The sequence below is a fragment of the Scomber scombrus genome, chromosome 22, assembly GCF_963691925.1.
Source record: "Scomber scombrus chromosome 22, fScoSco1.1, whole genome shotgun sequence".
NCBI classification, from domain to species: Eukaryota; Metazoa; Chordata; class Actinopteri; order Scombriformes; family Scombridae; genus Scomber; species Scomber scombrus.
In genome coordinates, this window is record NC_084991.1 from 16,463,866 (window position 1) to 16,484,584 (window position 20,719).

The following is a 20,719-nucleotide window of genomic DNA, read 5'->3' on the forward strand; positions in this document are numbered from 1 at the left end:
CTGAGAGCCACTGGGTTACAGTACTACAATGACACTCCTTTAGTATACCCTCATACTGTAGCTAGTGTGTTTTCTGGAGAGTATGTTTCACATTCATCCCACCAAAAAAAAAAAAAAAATCCCTGTAAGTAGCAATGATCGCATCGTTTACTTTACTTTAAACACAGTTAAATAAAAACCCAACTTGGTATCCTTGTTAAAAAAGACCAGAAGGGACTAAATGAATGTTTATGTCTTCGTTTTAAACACTAGATGTCACTAAAAGAGCGTTTTATGTGGAGAGGAAACGCTGCTAATAATCGTGCAGTGACTCAGATAACTATAGTTGTGTGAAATTATAGCATTACACATGTAATAGGTTGGTTCCTGAGGTTAATGCAATAATGTTCTAAACGTATTACACAATGTGCAATAAAATAATTAAAGGGTATAGCATGCATAAAACCCTAGTGCAATTGGTTTACATACTTCAAAATATATTATTATTTTACATGTGCAAATAAATCAAAGCATGAACTGAGAAAACTACAACATCAACATACATTAATTAACATGAAAGTTATGTAAATGCATGATTGTGTGTGTGTGATTTGGCAAAAAAGCTTTAGCAAGATAACATGAGAGTAAGATAATACAGGATAAACAGGAGGAAACTGACTTGACTGATGTCCATATGAACACTGAAAGAGGTTTTCCTTACTGTAATCATTCCTCCTATTTATACTGACTATTAAAAGATCCCCTTTTAAATATGCGTTCAGTGTAAATGATGGCGGCAAAAATCCACAGTGGGTCATTTTGTGCAAAAAATGCATTTAAAAGTAGATGCAAAACTTATATGAGGATTAAGCAGTCTGAGTCAGTCATATCAACTGGATATCTGCCACATTTACAGTCTTTTCAGCATCAAATTCTCTCTTGTGTTTCCTAGGACAGTGTTTCCCTGTTGAGCTATGGTGGAAGTATGGTAATAAAAAGAGGAACTGCACTCTACTTGATTTGACTCATTTGGATGGCTAGAGCTTTGTCCGTAAATCCCAGGAACACTGTACACATGTATATAATCTCAGAAAATTTTGCATATTGCAAATTTATATATTGCAGATTTATTTACACATAGATTATTTACTGTATATAGTATGTTATTTTATCACTTTTACTCTTACGCTGCTACTTTTTTTCCTCCACTACACTGCTGTGTCAATTTGAATTTCTCCCAAAGGGAATCAATAAAGGATGCATCTTATCTCTTATCTCTTAAATAAACTATTTAATACATTTGCAAAGAAGAAAATGTGGATTTTGTCCTCCATCACTTACACTGTAAGTACATTATGAAGGTATCTTCTATGGCCAGTATGAACAGATGGAATGATTACAGCAAAAAACACACAAGTCAGTGTTCATTTCACCTGACTATTGTTTTAAGCATTGGTTTTTATTGATATATAAAGCTTTGTTACATTTGCACACTGCCACCCTATATTTCATCACTTTTAACCCTGAAGACACATGATATTGGTACTCAATCACATAATTGGTTGTTGCTCTATACTCCATTAGTCAGAACCAAAAGAGGAAAAATGTCTTTCTCTTATAATGCACCTTACAAAATCTGAAAAAGGCCTTAAAATTAGATTTTTTAAAAAACACTATTATAGCTGTTCAAAGACCTTATCTTAGAACTTGTTTTAATTGATTGTAAATGTTCTCAACTTCACCATACCTTATTTGTTTACCTGTATTATTTGTCCTAATGTTTTCTTTGGTTTCTTTATCTTCTTTTCTTTTCTTTTATACTACCTCATATTGTTTTGTGTGTTGTTTTGTTGCTGTTGTTGCTTCTCGACACCATTGTAAATGAGGATTCCTCCTCAGTGGTCTGTCAAAGTAAAATAAAGGTTAATAATAATAATAAAGAAAGACTTGGAAAATTGTGAACCTTTTCATTTAACAATTTAAACATTACAGAACAGGCACACACAAGCAGAGATTCTGAGTCCTAATTAGTCTCTACACCAATTCACATTCACAAATTCCCATCAGTCATTAATAAATGTATTATTAATCTAATAGAAAAAAAGACATTCACAATCACTTTTTTTTATATTCCAGTAGAACATTTGATAGAATATGATGAATACAACATGTTTTAATGCTGATTTGTGAATTTGTTTGTACATATATAAAAATGTGTATCAGCTGCACAACAATAAAAAATAATGATATATTTTATTTCCATTTTTGTATACTTTGAGTCACATTAGGAAAAGTCCAGCTAAAAGAAATATTTTACGGTGTTTTTACAGCTCTTGAATGTACAAAATTGATCAAATTCGACCCTGAACAGTATGTTAGGGGGACGGTGCTCAAAGTGACCAATTACCTGAAATGCATCTCTATATAAATCCCTATACACACGAGCTTGGGGCTTTCCTAGCGGGCCCTGAACGCATCATGAGTCCACGCCCGGACGCGGTGACAACAGACGGCTGTCTGACCGAGCCGCCGTCCAGGTGTTCACTGTGTGATACTGCAGAGCCTCTGGACGGATTTTGGGAGCTTTATCAGTATAGTGTATCTGCATGAAATGGCCTAAACGTAGTATGCTTTGTCTCCGAGTCCAGTCGTGATTGGGACACCGACGTATCCCCCTCCCTTGCTCCCTCTACTCCCGGAGCACCCTTAAACAAAAAAATGAAGACTGACACGATGATCCGTATTTGAGTTGTTTATACCTCGAGTGGGAGAAAGCTAGCGGGTAAAGCTAACCAGCTAGCCCCCCCTCCTCCCCGGCGGCGGCTCGGTTAACGGGATTTGCGCCGCCATGGCCGGGCTCATCAAGAAGCAGATACTGAAGCATCTCTCCAGGTCAGTGCTGAGCTAGCTGTCAGGCTCTCTGTCGCCTTTCCGATACTGAAACCTTCACTGACCCGACGTGTCAAGCTAGCAGGCTAACACCGGGTTTAGCTACCGAGGAGCTAATCCCTCCTCAAACACTGTATAGCAAGTTGACTCCGATTGTTAAAACATACAATCTCAGCTTTTCTCTTAAGGGCAATTGATACAGCACACTGTAAACAAACTGGTTGCTGCATGCAAACATCAAATAGCTGGGAAATAACTGGAGCTTTTAAAGGATAGCTTCACATTTTTTATATCTGGCTTAAAACAGCAGTCAGGTGCCCGAATGGACATTGACATGTTTTTCTGACCTTCTGGTCGTAAAACCCCGTCATAATACACTTATAATGTAAGTGATGGGGGACAAAAATGCATTTAAACGCTTCTCTGAAGCTTCAGTCGTCCAAATTAGTCAAATCAGATAAGATAAGATAAGATATTCCTTTATTAGTCCCACAATGGGTAAATTTGCATTGTTACAGCAGCAAGTAGATATCTCTCAATGTTGCAGACGTTTTAGTGCTAAAGTCCCTCTTTTTGTTACTATATTACCACTGCAGCTCAATAGGGAAACACAGAGAGGGGAGTTGATGCTAAAAAAGACTGTAAATGTGGCAGATATCCACTTGATATGACTAACTCAGACTGCCGAAGCCTCATATAAGCTTCAGATCAACTATGTAGAAAATGACTGTGTGGACACACTGTGGATTTTGGCCTTCATCACTAACATTGAAAGCACATTTAAAAGGGGATCTTTCAAAAGCCAGTGTGAACAAGAGGAATGATTACAGCGAAGAAAACCTGGGCACTGGACTGTTGTTTTAAGACAGACTTGAATTGTGAAACCAATCCTTTATTCTGACACAAGTAATATGAGAATTTGGAGTTAAATATGTAGGGTGAGGCCGGACTTCGTAAGGGCATATCAGCGGGGTGTGAGTTTGTTTACACGGGTTTAAACCCTGCTTATCTGGTCTTTTCGCCTCTGTGCCTACCCAGTCAGACACCATAGTCCACATGAACCCCGAGCACCCTCAGGACACAACACCACGCTGTTTGGAAAGGGAAATTTGTCACACTGCCAACTGAATTGAGCACATTTGACAGCAAGCACTCCTACCTGAAGACAAATGAGCTTAATATTGGTTCAGGATCTGTTTTTGGCACTACCACTTGCTTTGTAAGGCCCCATTTATTTTTTTTATGTCTTTTTGTTATGGTGAGCTTTCAGCTCTACCAGTTTTACATACATTATTTATTCTTTTCCACTGTCCCTCAAGGGACTTTCAATGAACTACTTCCTTGTTTTGTTCTAGGGGGAGAGCTTGAAATATGCAGCGCTGTTTTACTCCCACATATTAAACTGCTAATAAGCTCTAACTGAGCAAATTCACACCTTGAAATTTCATTAGGGTGTACAGAATAAAAATGGCATCAGTGCGAGTCTCAAAGTTGGAAAAAGCTCAGAGCTCGTAGAAATGACAGATGTCACATTTTTTATTGCAGGTCCCATCTGATTTCTTCTCTGAAAAAGCTCGTCAGTACGCAGACAGACCGGTTTGAGCTCCTGAAAAGAGAAAGCAGAAGGGCGATTGTGCTTAGTCAGAAAAAGTTTTTATGATGACAAGTCCTTGGCTGTGAGTTGGGATTAAGTTTCCACTCATTGGTTGATACTTTAATGTAGGGCTGTTCAATTTGATTTACAGTGGGGTCCAAAAGTCTGAGACTATTTTTCCGTTTGGGGGAGCGGGAAAAACTGCAGAGACTCAGCAGCCACACACGTCTGTCTGATTAGAGTTGTCAGGTTAGACTAGCCCATTGTTGCTATCTTTGGAGCTAACCCTTCACTTATATTCGTCTTGACAAGCTGCATCATTTATTGGCCGAGACACTGTAGTCTTTACTGTACTTTTATTACCAGGCTGATAACTTACCGCAAACCTTTTCATCTTCGCCGCTCACATTTACCATCACCACTTACACATTACGCACCGCCCTATTCCTTAAGAAGAGCTATGCTACCAAGAGTTTTCTTCCAAGTAAAGACACAAAGGTTCGGCTCACATTTCAGAACATTGCCTCGCAGAAGCCCCCAAATGCAAATAATTATTGATTTCCAAATGAATTAATATTTGGCATTAAAATACTTTTTTTTTAAGCCTGTTTATTTCACACTTTGCATGGATGCAGGCTATGGATGTATAATAAGACCTGGATACATCGCCCCTGCTCAGCCTTCCTTCCATAGACCACCATTGTAAAAGAGACGTCTGTAAAACTGTTGACAGGACACCTCCAACAGCCGACAAGGTTAATTATGAATTTTTGATCCATGGAGGTTTTTTATATTTGTAAAACTTTCCTAGGGCCGAGAAAAGCGATTTTAAAAGCTGTGATGTCATTGCTATGTTAAGTCTATGGGTTGAGCAGGAGAAACACTAAAGCACATTTTCAGTGTGCCACACAGCGTGGAACTTTTTTGGCATGTATGCACCAGGTGAGCAATTCTTATCAGAGTGAACAGGTGCCATCTTTGGGTCTAGTATCCAGGTCTGAATAATACATCCATGATGCAGGTAGGACACTTTCATGAAGGCAACACAAACAAACATGGAGGAGAGTGAAAGTGACGCAGAACAGGGTACAACATGAGAAAGAGTCCGACCAGACGAGACAAAATGAGAAACTCATACCTAAAAGAAGGCTCATACTTCTGTCACGTGGACGTGACACGTACCAGAAAAACGTAGTGTGCAAATAATGCTGCAGAACGACTCAAACAACACTAAACTCTTTTACCACCTATACAAGAATCATGTCAAAAAGTGTGTTTTCTATTTTATACGCTAATATTTTATATTCTGTTACATGCTTATTTGAAAATTTGCACTAAGGTTCTAAATAAAAGGAGAAAATGAATCAACTATGAGTAAGCACCTATTTTAGAGTGTGTATAATCCAAAATGTAATAAGAAATAAGCCTTTCTGTGAGGTCATTTTATATAAACTAGGCTATTTATTCATTGAATTTACAGAAAATGTGCTATATCATAATATGTATTGTTAGCTTTTATATAAAACAAGCTATACCGGGATATGAGATGTTGGTCCTACTTTAATGGTGTGTAGGATTTGCTTTGTCCTTCATGCCTTCACACAATGCCTCAGCCAAGGTTTGAGTTGCCTACAACACACAGCCTACGGGTAGCATGCCCTTCATCGTCCTAGTACTCTAAGTTGTGTATCTGTCTCTCGTTGTGCTGTGTGTGTGTGTGTATAAGTGTTTCAGCACATCGCCCTCAGCAGCATTAGCATCAACACTAACAGGAAACAACCAGAAGAGTAGTGATGTCATTCATCTGAGGGCTGTGTCATCTGATCTTCTCCGTCCCTGCCCCGATTGGTTCGGCGCTAAAAAGAAGCCGACCGGTCTCGCATCCAGTGGGGGGGGGGGCATTCCCGCTCTCCGTTTTTGTTCGGTGTTGTGACGTCACGGTAAAATGTGCCTGTGTCAGACTGCCAAAGCAGCATCACTTCATATACACCCCCCATGTCCAAGCACAGATACAGATGACTATGGATTATGATGCACGCTTGATAGATTTTGATGGGGGGGAATGGGTGAGATCGTGCTGCCTCATCAGCATCAGCCAGGAATAGTTTGTGCTGCCGGCTTGATGATTCACACACACTCACATAAAGACACACACACATGCTGTAGGTGTCTTTACACAGCCACAGGTTATGTTGTGGGTGTCAACATCTTAGCTCAGCCTCTGAGGAAACCCATGCTGAACTGTTGCAGAGAAAGGACACACGTCCGTCCAATGTTTCCCGCGATAAGGACGAGCCCGTTAGAGCGAGACAGTGTGGTGCCTTTCCAGTTCATTGACTCTGAAGTCTGCAATAGCTGTTCCTCCTCTGGCCAAGACAAGTGCACTGAGGCATGCGTGACATATTAAACTAGTTGAGAGGGGCTTTTTTTGTGCAGGGTGAGCTGTTTTTGGGGTCTCTGTGTGGACTGGTCATGTCTAAAGGTGGCTCTGTGAATATTAAGTGACATAGCTGTGTTGTGTTGTGGAGTTTTTCCCCACAGAAGGTCGAACTCAGGTAGCCCCTGGGGGCAAATTGATGACAAGGCAAGTGTTTGTCTGCATTACACACAGGTTTGGATATCGACGGAAATCTGGGCCAGAGCCAGACTGAAGTAGATCCTATTACACACACACACATAGACACAGACACACACAAACGTCTAATCACATTTACATGTGCTCAGACGTTCTTGACCCCCCCCCCAAAAAAAAAAAAATAGAGAGAGACTTTGACTTGTTTTCTCTGGGAGGTGAAAGGTTGAGAGGTCAGGCTCAGCTACAGAGCAGGAATGTGGAGATATTCTGACACAGGAGCCTTAATTCAGGTGTGAAAGAATGAGTCACGCTTTTTTATGAATGACCGGTCTTGTGACAGAGTGAATGTGTCCCCAGAGAGAGACGGAGACTTGGAACGTCCTGCTTTCTTCCTACCTACGTCTCCTTTTTTCCTTCCTTCCTTGTTGCTTCTTATCTAGACATCTTGGCTTTAACTAACATTTGCCTTCATTGTCGATTTAATTGAATGATTATTTTCCTCCATCAGTCCATTAATAGTTTTTTTTTTTGATGAAATGGCAAAAGGCAGTTTTCCATCTTTCAAGGCAATATCTTGAAATGTGTTACTTTGACTGACAAGCAGCCAATAAAGCAAATATATTAAATTTACATCCAGAGAAAAGCAGCAAATTCTCACATTTGAGAAGCTGGATTTTTATTTAGTTTAGTTTAATGAATGGGCAGCTGTTTAAATAATTAAATCATCACTTTAGGCATTTTTTAAAAGCAGAAATGATAAATATGCAGTCGTAACAAGCTGTTAAATGTGAGGATTTGTAGCTTTTCTGTGTCATACATGATAATAAACAGAATATCAGGATTGGCGATTTTTCCTTCACATGATGATAACATTTATTTAATTTTTTTAAATATGAAGGAATGAATATTATGCAGTGGGGGGAGATCACCTCGATGTACCGTGTGTTAAGCAGAGCTGTTGATAGACAAACTGAGACACTGAACTAGGCCCCTAAAGAATGAAGAGATTATCTCTACCTTCGAATGGAACAAGTTGGTGGCCCTGAGAGATTAGGCTTAAAGCCAGACTGGTATGTGAAGTCCAAGTCAGGACGTCGGAGGAAAGGTTACACTCGGTAAAGAGGAGACAGTTATTTTAAGGAAGCCTTTTTAACTGAGTCATCTTAGATCGAGTATGCGTGTAAATGCGTTTAATTCTCATTGTGGTGTCAATAGATGTGTTTGTCATCACCCGACTCGCTCCATCCTGCAGTGGCTGGCTGACGAGGCTTCATACCAATGAACTCCACTATTCCTGCTGTTATTGCTCACTGCGGGTGGGAAGGCTATAATGGCATGAGTCACGACTTAGTGCCTGGCTGTGGGTGTCTCATCTGCGTGCAGTTGAAGTATTGTGGATTTCTAGTGTGCGGGGTGTGTTTTTTTCCAATTGTGTGTGTGTGTGTGACAGACTGACATTTGGTCACGGGTCCCTCCAGGCCTTGGCGTCCTCTACTGCTGCTGTGTATCTGGGGGTCTCGGGATTGTTTTCTCCTTCACGCTAACCTTTTCGCCGTCTACACAGGGTCATAAATATTCCAGGACTTCGAGGCCTTCGGCTGCCAAAACAAACTCGCTCCACTCTGACAGGTCTGTCCGTGTGTTGTTGCAGTGTCGGCCCGGTTGACATGTTTGTGTAGGTGTTTTCGGAGGAGCGTCTGCATTTTTGCATGACCCTCGCACCTGCGCTAGAGTGTAGGCACAAATAATCCCTCTTCATGATAACGTGGAGTAAGACAGTGTTTTTTAATAACTGTTAGGGCTAGACAATGTTGCATTAGTAGCTGCAGCAGCAGAGCAGTGGAGATAAATAAAGCAGTAAAGTTAAAACATGTTCATGATCTTTCTTAGCAGATATTTGCTCTCAGTATTGCAAAATAGGATTGTGTCAGTATCAAATATCCATGCTGTGGTTATTGTGGCCAAAATTAACCAACAGCAAACAGTATTATCGCAATCATCAAGATTTTTGATATACTGATATTACTTACATATTTACACACATATAAAGACATTAAAAATACACAGTAATGATGAGAACAGAGCCATGTGAAGGAGAATTGCCGAAAAACCCCACAGGCGCTTGCAGAATGGCAGAATTCTCCAGACAGCAAGGATCACAAACACACAATTACATTACAAGAATTCATGCAGGTATACAGCACATCATCACTGCCAAACTAAAAACATAGCCCTCCAATAAAAACGTAAAACACAAACAGTAAAATAAAATAACAAATTGCAGTCACGTAGCCACAGTATGAATATGAAAAAACATTCACTGGACTCAGACTAGATAGGGAGTGTTGTGGGGATAAATTCACAAAATATGAGGGTAGTAAATTCCATATTTTGGGCCCTCTGTATAAAATACTGAAGTGACACAGAGATGTACTACACATTGCGGTCACCTTGGGTTTAATTGAACCAAACAAACTAAGCAGTAAACTGTGTGTTGCTGTTTCCTGCAAATTAACTTGCATGAAAAACTCTAAAAACACCACAAATAAAAGCAGGTTGGTTGTTAAATGTTTGAGTAGAAATGACTTTGGATGCAGCTCAGTTTCTCTTTCATTCTTTGCATGTTCAGATTTGTTTTGGGTGTTCATAGTTCTGCACACTGTCGATCACTTAACCATTCACTATCTCCTAGGGCTGGGCGATATGGGTAGAATCAAATATCATGATATTTTTGACCAAATACCTCGATATCGACATTTTGATTCCATTATTCAAAATCTATGACGATATCTATAAAATATCACAATATCGATATAAAATCGATTTTATAGCCCAGCCCTACTATCTGTGTTTTAGTGGGTCAGCTTGTTAGTGTCAGCATAGCAAGTCATGGCCAGTGTAGAGTAGTTAGACAGACAGGAGAGACTGGTTATCTGATCCTGTTGTGTCTTTTTGACTGGTTTATTAAAATTAAACTGCGAATAAAGTCAGAAAAGTTGTGCTGTTTAGGGTGACACAAAATAACTTTAATATATTGTAAATATGAAAAATATCTTTTTGCTATCACGTTATCACTTTAAAAAGGTGATATTTTTAAGTTATGAAATGCTAAGTGGTTAGCTGAGGCTAACGGAAATTATTAGCTTATTAGCATTTTTGCAAAGGTTTATTTTCCAGTGCTGGGAATGTCCCCTTATTTTTTTGCCTCCCTACTTTAAGCAGTTTCAGTTTTACTCACAAATGCTCTCCAGATGGTGTCCTCTTAACTACACCACAATAAGGCTGTTATTTTTATACAGTTACAATGTCGGATTTTTGCGTTAAACTTTGTCAAAGTCCCAAGAATTGGGGTGGAGTTATTTAAAAATTGTCCCTGCGAGTGAAAGAGCCGTCTGTTATGTAAACCTTTGTTGCTAAGGTTGTTCCATGTGTTGTTTTCAGATAGGATTCTCTTAGGATCTTATTGCTGGAGGTTGTTGATGTAAATGTGTATAAGTAGCCTGAGAAGAAGGCCGCAGGTACTAGTCAGGGCTGGATGTTAATATGCTCTATCCTTCTGAAGCCAAACTATATCTTTAGCATTTTGTTGCCTTTGATCAAAACACTTACAAAAAAAATAGCTGCACAACCATGTCCCAAAAACATCCCCCAGAAAGATGAGACAATAAATACAATAAATCACAGTCAGGTCCGACAGGAAGTTGCCTCAAACTCTGATTCAGTGCTAATTTTGTTTATGATGTGATATTACTCATCAAGGTGATCTTATTTTAAGTGAATATCGAGTAAAGATACAACACAAACTGTTGATTCATGCATGTGGGTGTTTGTTACCTTGAGGTTGTTTTTTCATGTTTCCGTGTGATTTACCAGCACACCCACACTGCAGGCACTCTGCCTCCCAACACTGCAGTGCTGCTGTCTACTGCAGGACTGCAATGAACCAATAAACACACAATAACACATTATCTCTGACAGGATGCTAAAATACAGTTTGAGTTTTGAAATCATCAGAATTAGATTACATTTGATGATCTTGCTTTATGTAAAACAATGGAGGCCTGTTTCAGAAATGAGTCAAAAGCATGTTAAACAAATTAGAGGAGGATTTTACACCTTTTAAGAACCACTTTAAACATTTAATTTAACTTGTTGGATTCTCTTGTAAGTTGTAGAAATGGCCACCGGTCAAATGCCAGTGAATTTGTGAAGCGACCTTCCTACCAGCCATGGTGGCTAGTGCTGAGTCTAGTCTGCTGCAAATTTCATCAGAGGAAGAACATATTAACGACAGTGTGGCGTTACATTGCGGGTGTAAAGACAGTAGATGATGTCAGTACGCCTACACAAGAGGAGACCACTCATGAATCAAAAGTTAAAAGGCCATTTTTTGGGTGTTTTTTTCTCAATGAGAAGAGCTGACAGTGAGGACTTGCGTCATTAAGTAGTTTCATCCAGAAACAAGACAAACAACAGCTTTATTGTGTGCACCAACAATGTAAAATTGGTGCTATTAATGACCAAGAAGTCTCCAAATGCCAGGAGATGATTTGCTGTGTGTGTGTAGACTGTGGAAGTTCTCAGTTTGTTCAAGTTTGATGTTAAAAAACTTATTGCAATTATTTAATTGCAATTATTTTGACTTGACTATATTTGCACTTTTTGGAGGGAATTATAATTTTTTTTACATCATCTCATTGAAAAAACATATTACATTAATAATGGTGTGATTTTTTTTGTGAGAATGATATGTTGACATTTCACCATTTTAACATATTGTTCCTGCTGCAACTTGAACATTTAAATCAACCTTATTATGATTTGAAAAAATGTAGTTTTAATTGTTCATCCTGACTTAAAATGGATCTACAGTGCAATGCTGTTTGGGTGTCTGTGTTTTGTTTCAGTGTGTTTGAAGAATGAAACCTTTTTATAGAGAAAAAGCAAGAAAAAAGAAGAAAAGGTTAATTTCCAGCACTGTTAGAGGTCCTTTTCTGCTTGGCTTTGAAAGATTTCAATGCCCATTTAAATGTCACATTCTCCAATTTTGTTGTGGAGCCAAGCTTCACTGCTTGATCAGGAAAGAATGTAGTAACCAAGACATTCTTCTTCTGGAAAACTTCATTCCTAAATCTTAGAAGAGTGCCTCTAAAGATGCTTCTTCTCCTTCCTTCTTTCATTCGTTTTCTTCATTCTGTTTGTCTCCTTCACTTTGTCATTTTTTTTTTTATTTCTCTCTGTCTCTCCGTCCGTTGCCACAGTGTCAGTCTGAGTCATCTGGGCCATCCTCCCTCGGGCTCCTCTTTTCTTTTTTTTTTCTGGCACTGATGCGATCAGGCTGCGCCACAAATGCACCATCATAGAACAGGAAAAAGCAGGGAGTCTCTGTTTCCATTCACGGGAGCCACACACACACACACACACACACACACACACACACACACACACACACACACACACACACACACACACACACACACACACACACACACACACCAGCATAAAGTGTGGCGGACCAAAGTCTGCTGTCGATGTGTTGTGGTGTAGGAAAAAGTTGCATGATCAGCCTACTTCAGCAGACATCTTAGGTTGATAGTGACTAAACTACACAAGAACTGTAAGTTATTTAGAACAGATTGATGTCTTTCTGTTTCTAATGTTGCATTAACCAAAAATAAACTACATGGGTAAAACGTTACAGGAATAGTTCAACATTTTGAGAAAAGCACTCATTTGCTTTATTGTCTTAAATGAGAAGATCGATATCACTCACATGTGTCTGTTCAATGTAAAGTTACAATTAGTAGCCGGTTAGCTTGGCTTACCATAGAGACTATAAAACATGAGGAAACAGCTAGCTTGTCTCTGTCCAAAACCACCTTCCAACACTTCTAATACGCCCTCATTAAAATGTTATATCTTATTTGTTTTATCTGTACCGAACCAATTTTTTTGGAGTCTCCGCTGGTTTCCTGGCAACCTCACTGTGACAGCAGGTCTCCAGGAAGTCGCTGCTCCAGGCTAAGAAGTATGTGCAGCACATTAAAACCACAACTTGTTCAGTTAGAAAAATGTTAAACAGATTGTACAGATTAAACAAATGAGATATAACTAGTTTAGTGAGCCATAGAGGTCTGTTTATTTTATTAGAGCCCCCATTAGCACCAGAATTAGCATAGGCTGTTCTTCCTGGGGTCCACCACCCATAGACTCACGCACACTCATATACACTATCTCAAATAAATACAACAAATTAAACAGCTCATTACATTGAATTAAAGATCAAGTTCATACAGAAGAGAAACAAAGTCATCAACCTTTCAAAAAACTTTAAACAAAACATGATTATTGTTTTTTTCCCCTCTTAATACAAATATATTGTAATTCTTAATAAACATAAACTAAACAGAGAGCAGAGAAATGTTTGGCTGCTGAGTCTCTCTTGAATTTAGCTGCTTTGGCGATCGTACATTTTTTTTAGTTTTCTTCTTTAAAGACAAACAGAAATTAACTTGTGTGTATATGAACTATTTAACTCATAAAATCCTCTTTTTTGTGAGCATCACACTCACCCCAACATATAAAAATAGCACCTGACATTTCTAAAAAACCCAAAGTCTCCTAAAACTTCACTCCCACTATCAAACATATACTGGGGATGTGTAGGCCATGTATGTAGGCTTCAAGTATTGTATGAGTGATAGAGGTGAAACTAGGGGACCTGGCACCTTCCAAATAGGTAATCATGGTATTTGATTGTAATTGTGGCATAAAACAGTCTTAAGATGACAATAGTACCGTTTATCGCAATTATTTCGGCGACAATATATCGTCCAACAAAAGTAGTTATTGTAACAGGCCTATTTTGAGATAATGTTTTAGCTAAATTTTGATCTGATATGCAATGAAGTCCACTTGATCTCTGTACATGACTAGTTTTGGCTAGGTGCTGGTAGGTGGATCGTGTTGTTTTGTTGCATTTGGGGGGAACCAGGCTAGCTGTTTCCCTTTGTTTCTAGTCTTTATGCTAAGCTAAGCTAAGCTTCTCCTAGCTCCGTCCTTACCTTTTAACACACGGACACAAGAGTGCTATCGATCTCTTCATCTAACACATGGCAAGAAAGCGAATAAGTGCAGTCCCATCCTAAAAAAAAAGTCCCAACTAAACTAAAGACAAACTAAACTTTTACCAAGAAGAATGTGGGCATCGACTTTACTGCTGAGTGATTAATTTTGCGTTTGACATCCATACAGACGTCCTCTCTCTCTCCACTAGCCAATCCTAATCTCTTTACGGGCCTGGATTTGGTCCGAGGAGCTCTGCTTCACTGACTGGAATAATGGCTGGCGTCTAAGAGAGGAGAGATGAAAGGGAAAGATGACGATGTGTGTCTGTGTGAACTTAATACCATCCACCTTTTGCTCTTCTTAGTAGCACTAATGAGTAGATATGTCTGTGTATATTGGCCTGTTTAACATTAGCAGCTTTGATATTAGACAACTGATTATTATTTGATTACAGAACAGATTTATTTATGAAATTTGAAAAAGCAGAGCGAGGAAGCGAGAGGTGACCTAAGGGAGAAGCCTGATGGAGGGAGGAGGGCGAGAGAGAGGGCAAGTGAAGCTAGCTGGCTAGCTGGTTGATACTTGATCAGCAGCAGGAATTAATATTTCACTGTTCCCAAGGCTGAGACACTCCAGCAGAAAACATCCATCTCTGGGTTTCTGTCTTCGAGTGCGTGTATGCCCTTGTGAGCACATGAGCACATCATATTTTTCGTGTTGTGTTTGTGTCTTTTGTCTTGCGTGTTTTAGTTGCTTGCTCCAGTGTTGCTGAGTCTCCGCTCGTGTCGGCTGCTGTTGCTGTTAAATAAATTACAGGGATGTTGAATTAGAGAAGACTCTGACACTGCTCGGAGATGGTGTCGATAGGGAAGGGGGGGAAAAAAAGCAGGAATGTGACAGAAAGACAGGCACGCAGTGTTGCGTATTGGACAGAGTTTCTTTCACACTGCAGATAGCGACCCTGAGGGCAGCTCATCAACTCTTCTTATAACCCTCCCTCCGCAGAGACTCAGACCATCAGAACAAAAAGCTTTTGTTTCCTGAAGACTATCCTGTTACTGAGCGGCAGCCTAATCGTACATCATCACTTAATTATACCAGATGATGCACACAGTCTTCTTGGAGCACCTGTGACTTTAATAACTTATGTTAAAATCACATAATGTCTTGTAAGCAGTCTACCTTTTGGCTTTGTCAATGATTTTATGCACCTTTTTATGTAGCAACATGCTCTTCTGCTCAATTATTGCAAAGCAAACTGAAACTGAAACAATCGATTATGCAGAGCTACATCAGACACATCCTGATGAACTCATTAAATATATTCCCCACACTGAGTACTGATATGTAAGAAGAAACTGCTGTTTTTAGATTTGGACATTTCTAAATGGTGTCATCATTAAAACTGACAGCACAGAAAAGTTTGTTTTATTGTCATGTAAAATGTCAGTGCATATTGATCTCAGTGCTTACAAATACAAATTTAAGTTATTTAGTTATTATATTCTTTAAATGCTTAATTGCTCACATTGGTATTTACCTCAAAAGTCTAGTAATAGTTAAGCTCATGTCTAAAATCATATTAAACTATACTGTTATACAATGAGCAGAGTGCACGTTCCTCGCAGTTTACATCTATGTTAGTGGGGTAATAAAATACTAAAGCTTCACATTATTGTGTCATCACAGCAGCCTTGATCAGGTCAGCTTGTCGTTAATCTTTGTTGGTTGTGAAACTGTGAGCTTTGATCCGGCCCTATTTACAGTCAGATACACACTTGACTGTGTGAGAGATTAGCAAAAATAAACTAGATTAAGCGTACCTGTACGTGTCTGCGAAAGAGAAAGAAAAAAGAGTTTAGCCTGCTTCTTCTTTTTTAACACTCCTCCTACTTTAGATTGAAAGCACTAACTCAAACTGCTGGTGTCGTTCAAACATGAAAATGTACATTTTGTACACCTCGACAAACCGCACAGTAAAGGCTGTGTGTCAGCTGGGGAATGTGAAATCAATACTATCCATGATTTAAGAGATTCCATTAGACTGGTCTGTGGGGATGCACAGGTCAATAAACCATTTAGTACCAGGAACCTCTGCTAACTATTAACCAATAATTAAATTGTGAGGGGGGGGACCGAGAAACACGTAGGTCATGGACACTGAGTTTGTATGTTTAGCTCAAGTAAAGTGTATTTACCTCAGCCAAAGAGCAAACTAACTGAACACACAGAACTCGCACTTGCACGAATCACTACGACATATAAAAACACACATACTATTTGCATACACACACACACACACCTGGCCAAGGAGCTGTGGTGGTAATGCTAATATTAGCTGATACCTTTAATCGAAGATGAGTGTTGGCACTTTTCCTCTGGTGCAGCATGAGGATTTAGTACATTTTGTCCTTGCTGCTGGAACAGCACCTCTTAAAAGCCATGAATCTTACAAACTACAATTATCCTGACCAGCAGGGTGTAATATAGTGTTAAATCAAGTCCTTTTACTTCATCTCACACTGTACAGCCCTCTCTGTTCTTTTTCTTTCTGCCTTTAAATACTCTTCATTGTATTTTATTTAAACTTAAGACTCTGTATCTTGTTTCCTACAACAGTTCCTCCCTGCCCCCTTTTCATTATCAGATTGTTTTTATTAACCCTGGAAGCAAAGAAAGGGTAAAGCTTTATTTTGTAGGATTCATCATTTTCAACTAATTTTGTAGAGTAGTCTGCAGGTATTTACCCGTAAATATTTAGGACATTTTACAGCGAGGAGCAGTTTGATACAAATGATAAGAAAAGGTTCATGCATAGTTGTGAATTTGCCAAAATACTTCATAAATTAGACGTGACAATTATTTAACTAAAAGAAAGTACAGTACTACACACTGAAAACTTTTCTTACAGATAAACAATTGTCTAATTTCTTAAGATCTTTTTTGCGAATTAACTACATATGAATCCAAATATAGGCGTAATGAATCATAACTTTAACCAATTAACATTTTTTCTGCTTTTCTTACTATTTTTACCAAATTGCACCAGCCTAAATTAACAAACATGTAAAATAAAGTGTTACCAAAGCAAGTACAGTCAACAAGAAAACTCAAATGAAGAGAATGGAACATACTACATAATGCTGTATATATATACCATGATACATTCTTGTTTTAGTTTTATAGAGGATTTATTTCCATCCTTATTATCCTTCAACAGCAGTGTATAACTTTTAATTCTAGGCCTATATTTCATTGTTCACATATAGTTACAGTGAAGTTTGGACTGTATAAAATTCTGAAATGTACAAGAAATAAATGGGCATAAAAATGGAAAAAAAAACCTGAATGTAAGTGCTTTTTAAAACATGTTTTCAACAATTTGATAATGACATATTTTGCATTGGAGTGGCGCCTCGCCTTTCCTTTCCATCCACTGCACCAAGACAAACAGTTGGGGTTTGTTTGGTTGGCCTGTTGCTTTGCCAAGAACCTGCTTCTATAAATATCCCCGGTCTCAAAGCTTTACTTCTCCTCTGTGTCTCGTAGGTTTGCTAAGAACCTGTCGCCGGACAAGATCAACCTGAGCACGCTGAAGGGGGAGGGCCAGCTCACCAATCTGGAGCTGGACGAGGAGGTTCTCCAGAGCCTGCTGGATCTGCCCACCTGGCTGGCCATCAACCGCGTGTGCTGCAACAAGGCCGCCATCAGGGTGAGGGACATACAGTGGATAGTGTAAATTATAAAGCTTTATTGCTATAAGAAAATGTTTTATATCAGACTTTGTTACCTTTATTGCTGGCTTTCAAATCAAAGAACACTGCTTGCAACTGTTTAAACAGGCCTAAATCAAATGAAACCTAGAAAACTACAGACAAGCTGACGCATTAATCAAGACAAGCAGACTCATCTCCTAACACCAATGTCGTGGACGCTCAATGAGCATTTGTGCTACATGTGCACTCTCTGCTGGAGCTGTCTGATGCCCACAGCGGTCATAGTCATCAGTTAAATGCCATGTATAGAAGCAGACTCTGACACACCCTGGAAACAGTGAATGGAGCTGCAGCTTGACTTTTATTAAGGCCAAGGTCCATTTCCACCTCTTCTTTTCCGCCTCCACCTCTGTACCTTCTTTATTCTTGCCAAAGCTGCTCCTCAGCTCTTAAATCACCATTTTCTCGATTTAAATAAAAAAGCTCTACTCCCATCCTGTTTGTTTTTATGATTAGTCTATTGTATTAACTTCACTGTCATGGACAGTGTGTGTGTATCTTATACCTATAAAAGGCTTGTTATTCACAGCAAACCTATGTGGAGCATCACATTTCTGAGGAAGTGCAGTGCTGCCTGGCTTTAGTTTATTGTGAGTTTCATTGTTTACTGTTAAAGTGGTTCAAAAAAAAAAAAAAGGGAGAACTGTGATGCATATCTCACTTCCTTTCTTTTCAGAAACCCATATCTTTGCGTCTTCCTGTTACAAGAACTGAACCATACACTCTTTCCCATTTTAAATCCTATTGCCACACAATAGTTGATTTACTGATTGACTTGGTTGAGTAAAGCGTAAATAATCAACCCTGTAGCAATATATTAAGCTCTCTGGGTGCATAAAGCATACAAACACTCATAAGTGGCATAAGCTGATGTAAACTGCAGTAAATGTTTCTGCTTTGATGGATTTAAGTCACAGGCGCCCCCTACTGGCACCTTTTTAGCATTTTTATGACAGAGGCAAGGCAAATGAAATGTGTCTAATTCAATTAGAGCTGCTAATCCCAAGCACTGACTACCATGTGAATTTATGACGTCTCAAAGAACGAGTCCCTCTGTGCAAAAATAAAAATGCAAATGAAGATAAACATTTAATCTTTTTTTGAGTAAATGCCATATAATTTGACACAGGCTTGAATCAAGAGGCTGCATGTTAAGGATTAATGGAGCTCTGGACATGCGTGGAGAAAAAAACTGCCAGTTAGTCTAGACTCATTGATTTCTTTTTCTTTATCTCCGTAGCTACCTTGCCTTTTTTTTTTTTTAGCAATTTTGATGTAATTCCAGTCCTGTTTAGCCGCATTTAATTTGATTTCCCACTGACTGGTAATTCAGTTTATCTCTTGGGAGGACCAAAAGGCCAAAAGCTTGACCATGGACCAGAGTACTGTGAAGCTAAAAAGCTTGAGCATCTGTTTTGTTTTCATTGACAGATACCATGGACAAAGTTGAAGACTCACCCAATCTCTTTGGTAAGTTTCACCCTCTATCTCTGTAGCTTAAATAATCAGACAAGTTTATTGCCTTTATATCTGCATTTATTGTCTTTTAATCTTCAAACATGATTTGGACAGGTATATTAGAACAGGTTCCACAAAATTAACAACAAATGAAAACAGTTGATTTGGTTTTAGAGTGTAATAAATGGTTCACCTGTACTACTGCATAATTAACTTCATGATAAATGACTCAGTTAATTACAAGGTGAAGAGCAGGAAACCACTGAATGTGTTGTAGTGATTGCTGTCGTCGTAGACCTGGCGTTTCGACCAGAGCTTCACATAAACGCTGTCTCCAACCTTCAGCTTCACCACTGCCGCGTTGGTCGCACTGTCGTGGACGTCACCGCCCACAGTATCCCAGGTCGACACCAGCTTTTGGTTGTTCATCATAAGTGACAAGATCGAGTTGGCCGTTCCGTAGTTGTTGTTGTACATGGTGTATCTGAAGTAGTACACTCCCGGGACCATGGCGGTGAAGATGCCAGTAGCAGGGTTGTAGCTGTTGCCGATGTTGGAGACGATTTTCTGATATTTTACTGTTGTGTCATCTCCAACCGGACCCAGTGAATGTCCTAAAATAGCTGTAAACGCCACCTTTGCTGTACTTGCAGATGTGATGCTTGCGAGCTCCTTCGTCATGGAGCTAAGGTTTTCTTCCAACTTGCTTTGTTTTTGTGTCATGGCTGACAGCTTCTCCTTCATAGTAGCCACCTCGCTGATCAGGGTGCAGGTGTCAGGTCTACAGACGGCCAGGCTCTCCCCAGGCCCTATATGGCTGCAATTCCCAGTACACAGGGTGCTGGAAACCAACAACAGCAGGAAGTACACACGCTCCATCTTGAACACTCGTCTCCACGAAACCTGAATGATGTGTGTGGTTGACAGATCTCAGTCTTTTTATATGCTTCCAGCACCTGTCGTTGCGTGACAGCCACCATAAACAGTAGCAAGGCGTTTAAAATGTGACAAGTAGTCAGAGAAGGAGTTACACCTAAGCAAACATAATAATGCCTAAGATACATCCTGAAGATGGTATAAACAAGGATATACCACTGTTTGTACAAGACTTGAATTGAATACTGATTGCGTGCAAGTGAACAATAAGTTGCCAACTTTCATATTAGATTCAGAGACTTTGTCAGTCGTAACAGATCTCAGACGTGGCTCACCATTCAAAACTCAGACATAAAATACATCCTCCTAAAAATAGAATGAAAATATTAGAGCATAAATGATTGATGTTTAATTTTTGTTTTTATAATGCTTATTGGAGCGCCTTGATAGCTGAGTGGTTAAGGTGCATGCCATATAAAGGCGCAGTGTCCCTGGTTCGATTCC

The 20,719-nt window shown here is 39.3% G+C and overlaps 2 protein-coding genes across 3 annotated transcripts in view; one reads left to right on the forward strand and one right to left on the reverse strand.

Annotated features, from left to right (window-relative positions):
* The first annotated feature begins 2,478 nt into the window (after positions 1-2,478).
* Positions 2,479-20,719, forward strand: part of bltp3b (bridge-like lipid transfer protein family member 3B) — a 40,117-nt gene continuing 21,876 nt past the window's right edge. For both annotated transcript variants that reach the window (XM_062443988.1, XM_062443989.1), the window contains exons 1-3: positions 2,479-2,871; positions 17,655-17,817; positions 19,313-19,351. In XM_062443988.1, coding sequence (XP_062299972.1) covers positions 2,828-2,871; positions 17,655-17,817; positions 19,313-19,351 — 246 coding nt within the window. In that variant the 5' untranslated portion in view covers positions 2,479-2,827. The remainder of the gene's footprint in view (positions 2,872-17,654; positions 17,818-19,312; positions 19,352-20,719) is intronic.
* Positions 19,577-20,218, reverse strand: LOC134004786 (complement C1q-like protein 3). The gene has a single exon (XM_062444181.1). The coding sequence runs from the start codon at positions 20,216-20,218 to the stop codon at positions 19,577-19,579; it is 642 nt and encodes a 213-aa protein (XP_062300165.1).

Bases quoted from the DNA above. Each gene is read 5' to 3' on its own strand.
- LOC134004786 (XM_062444181.1), bottom strand. From the start codon at position 20,218: ATGGAGCGTGTGTACTTCCTGCTGTTGTTGGTTTCCAGCACCCTGTGT.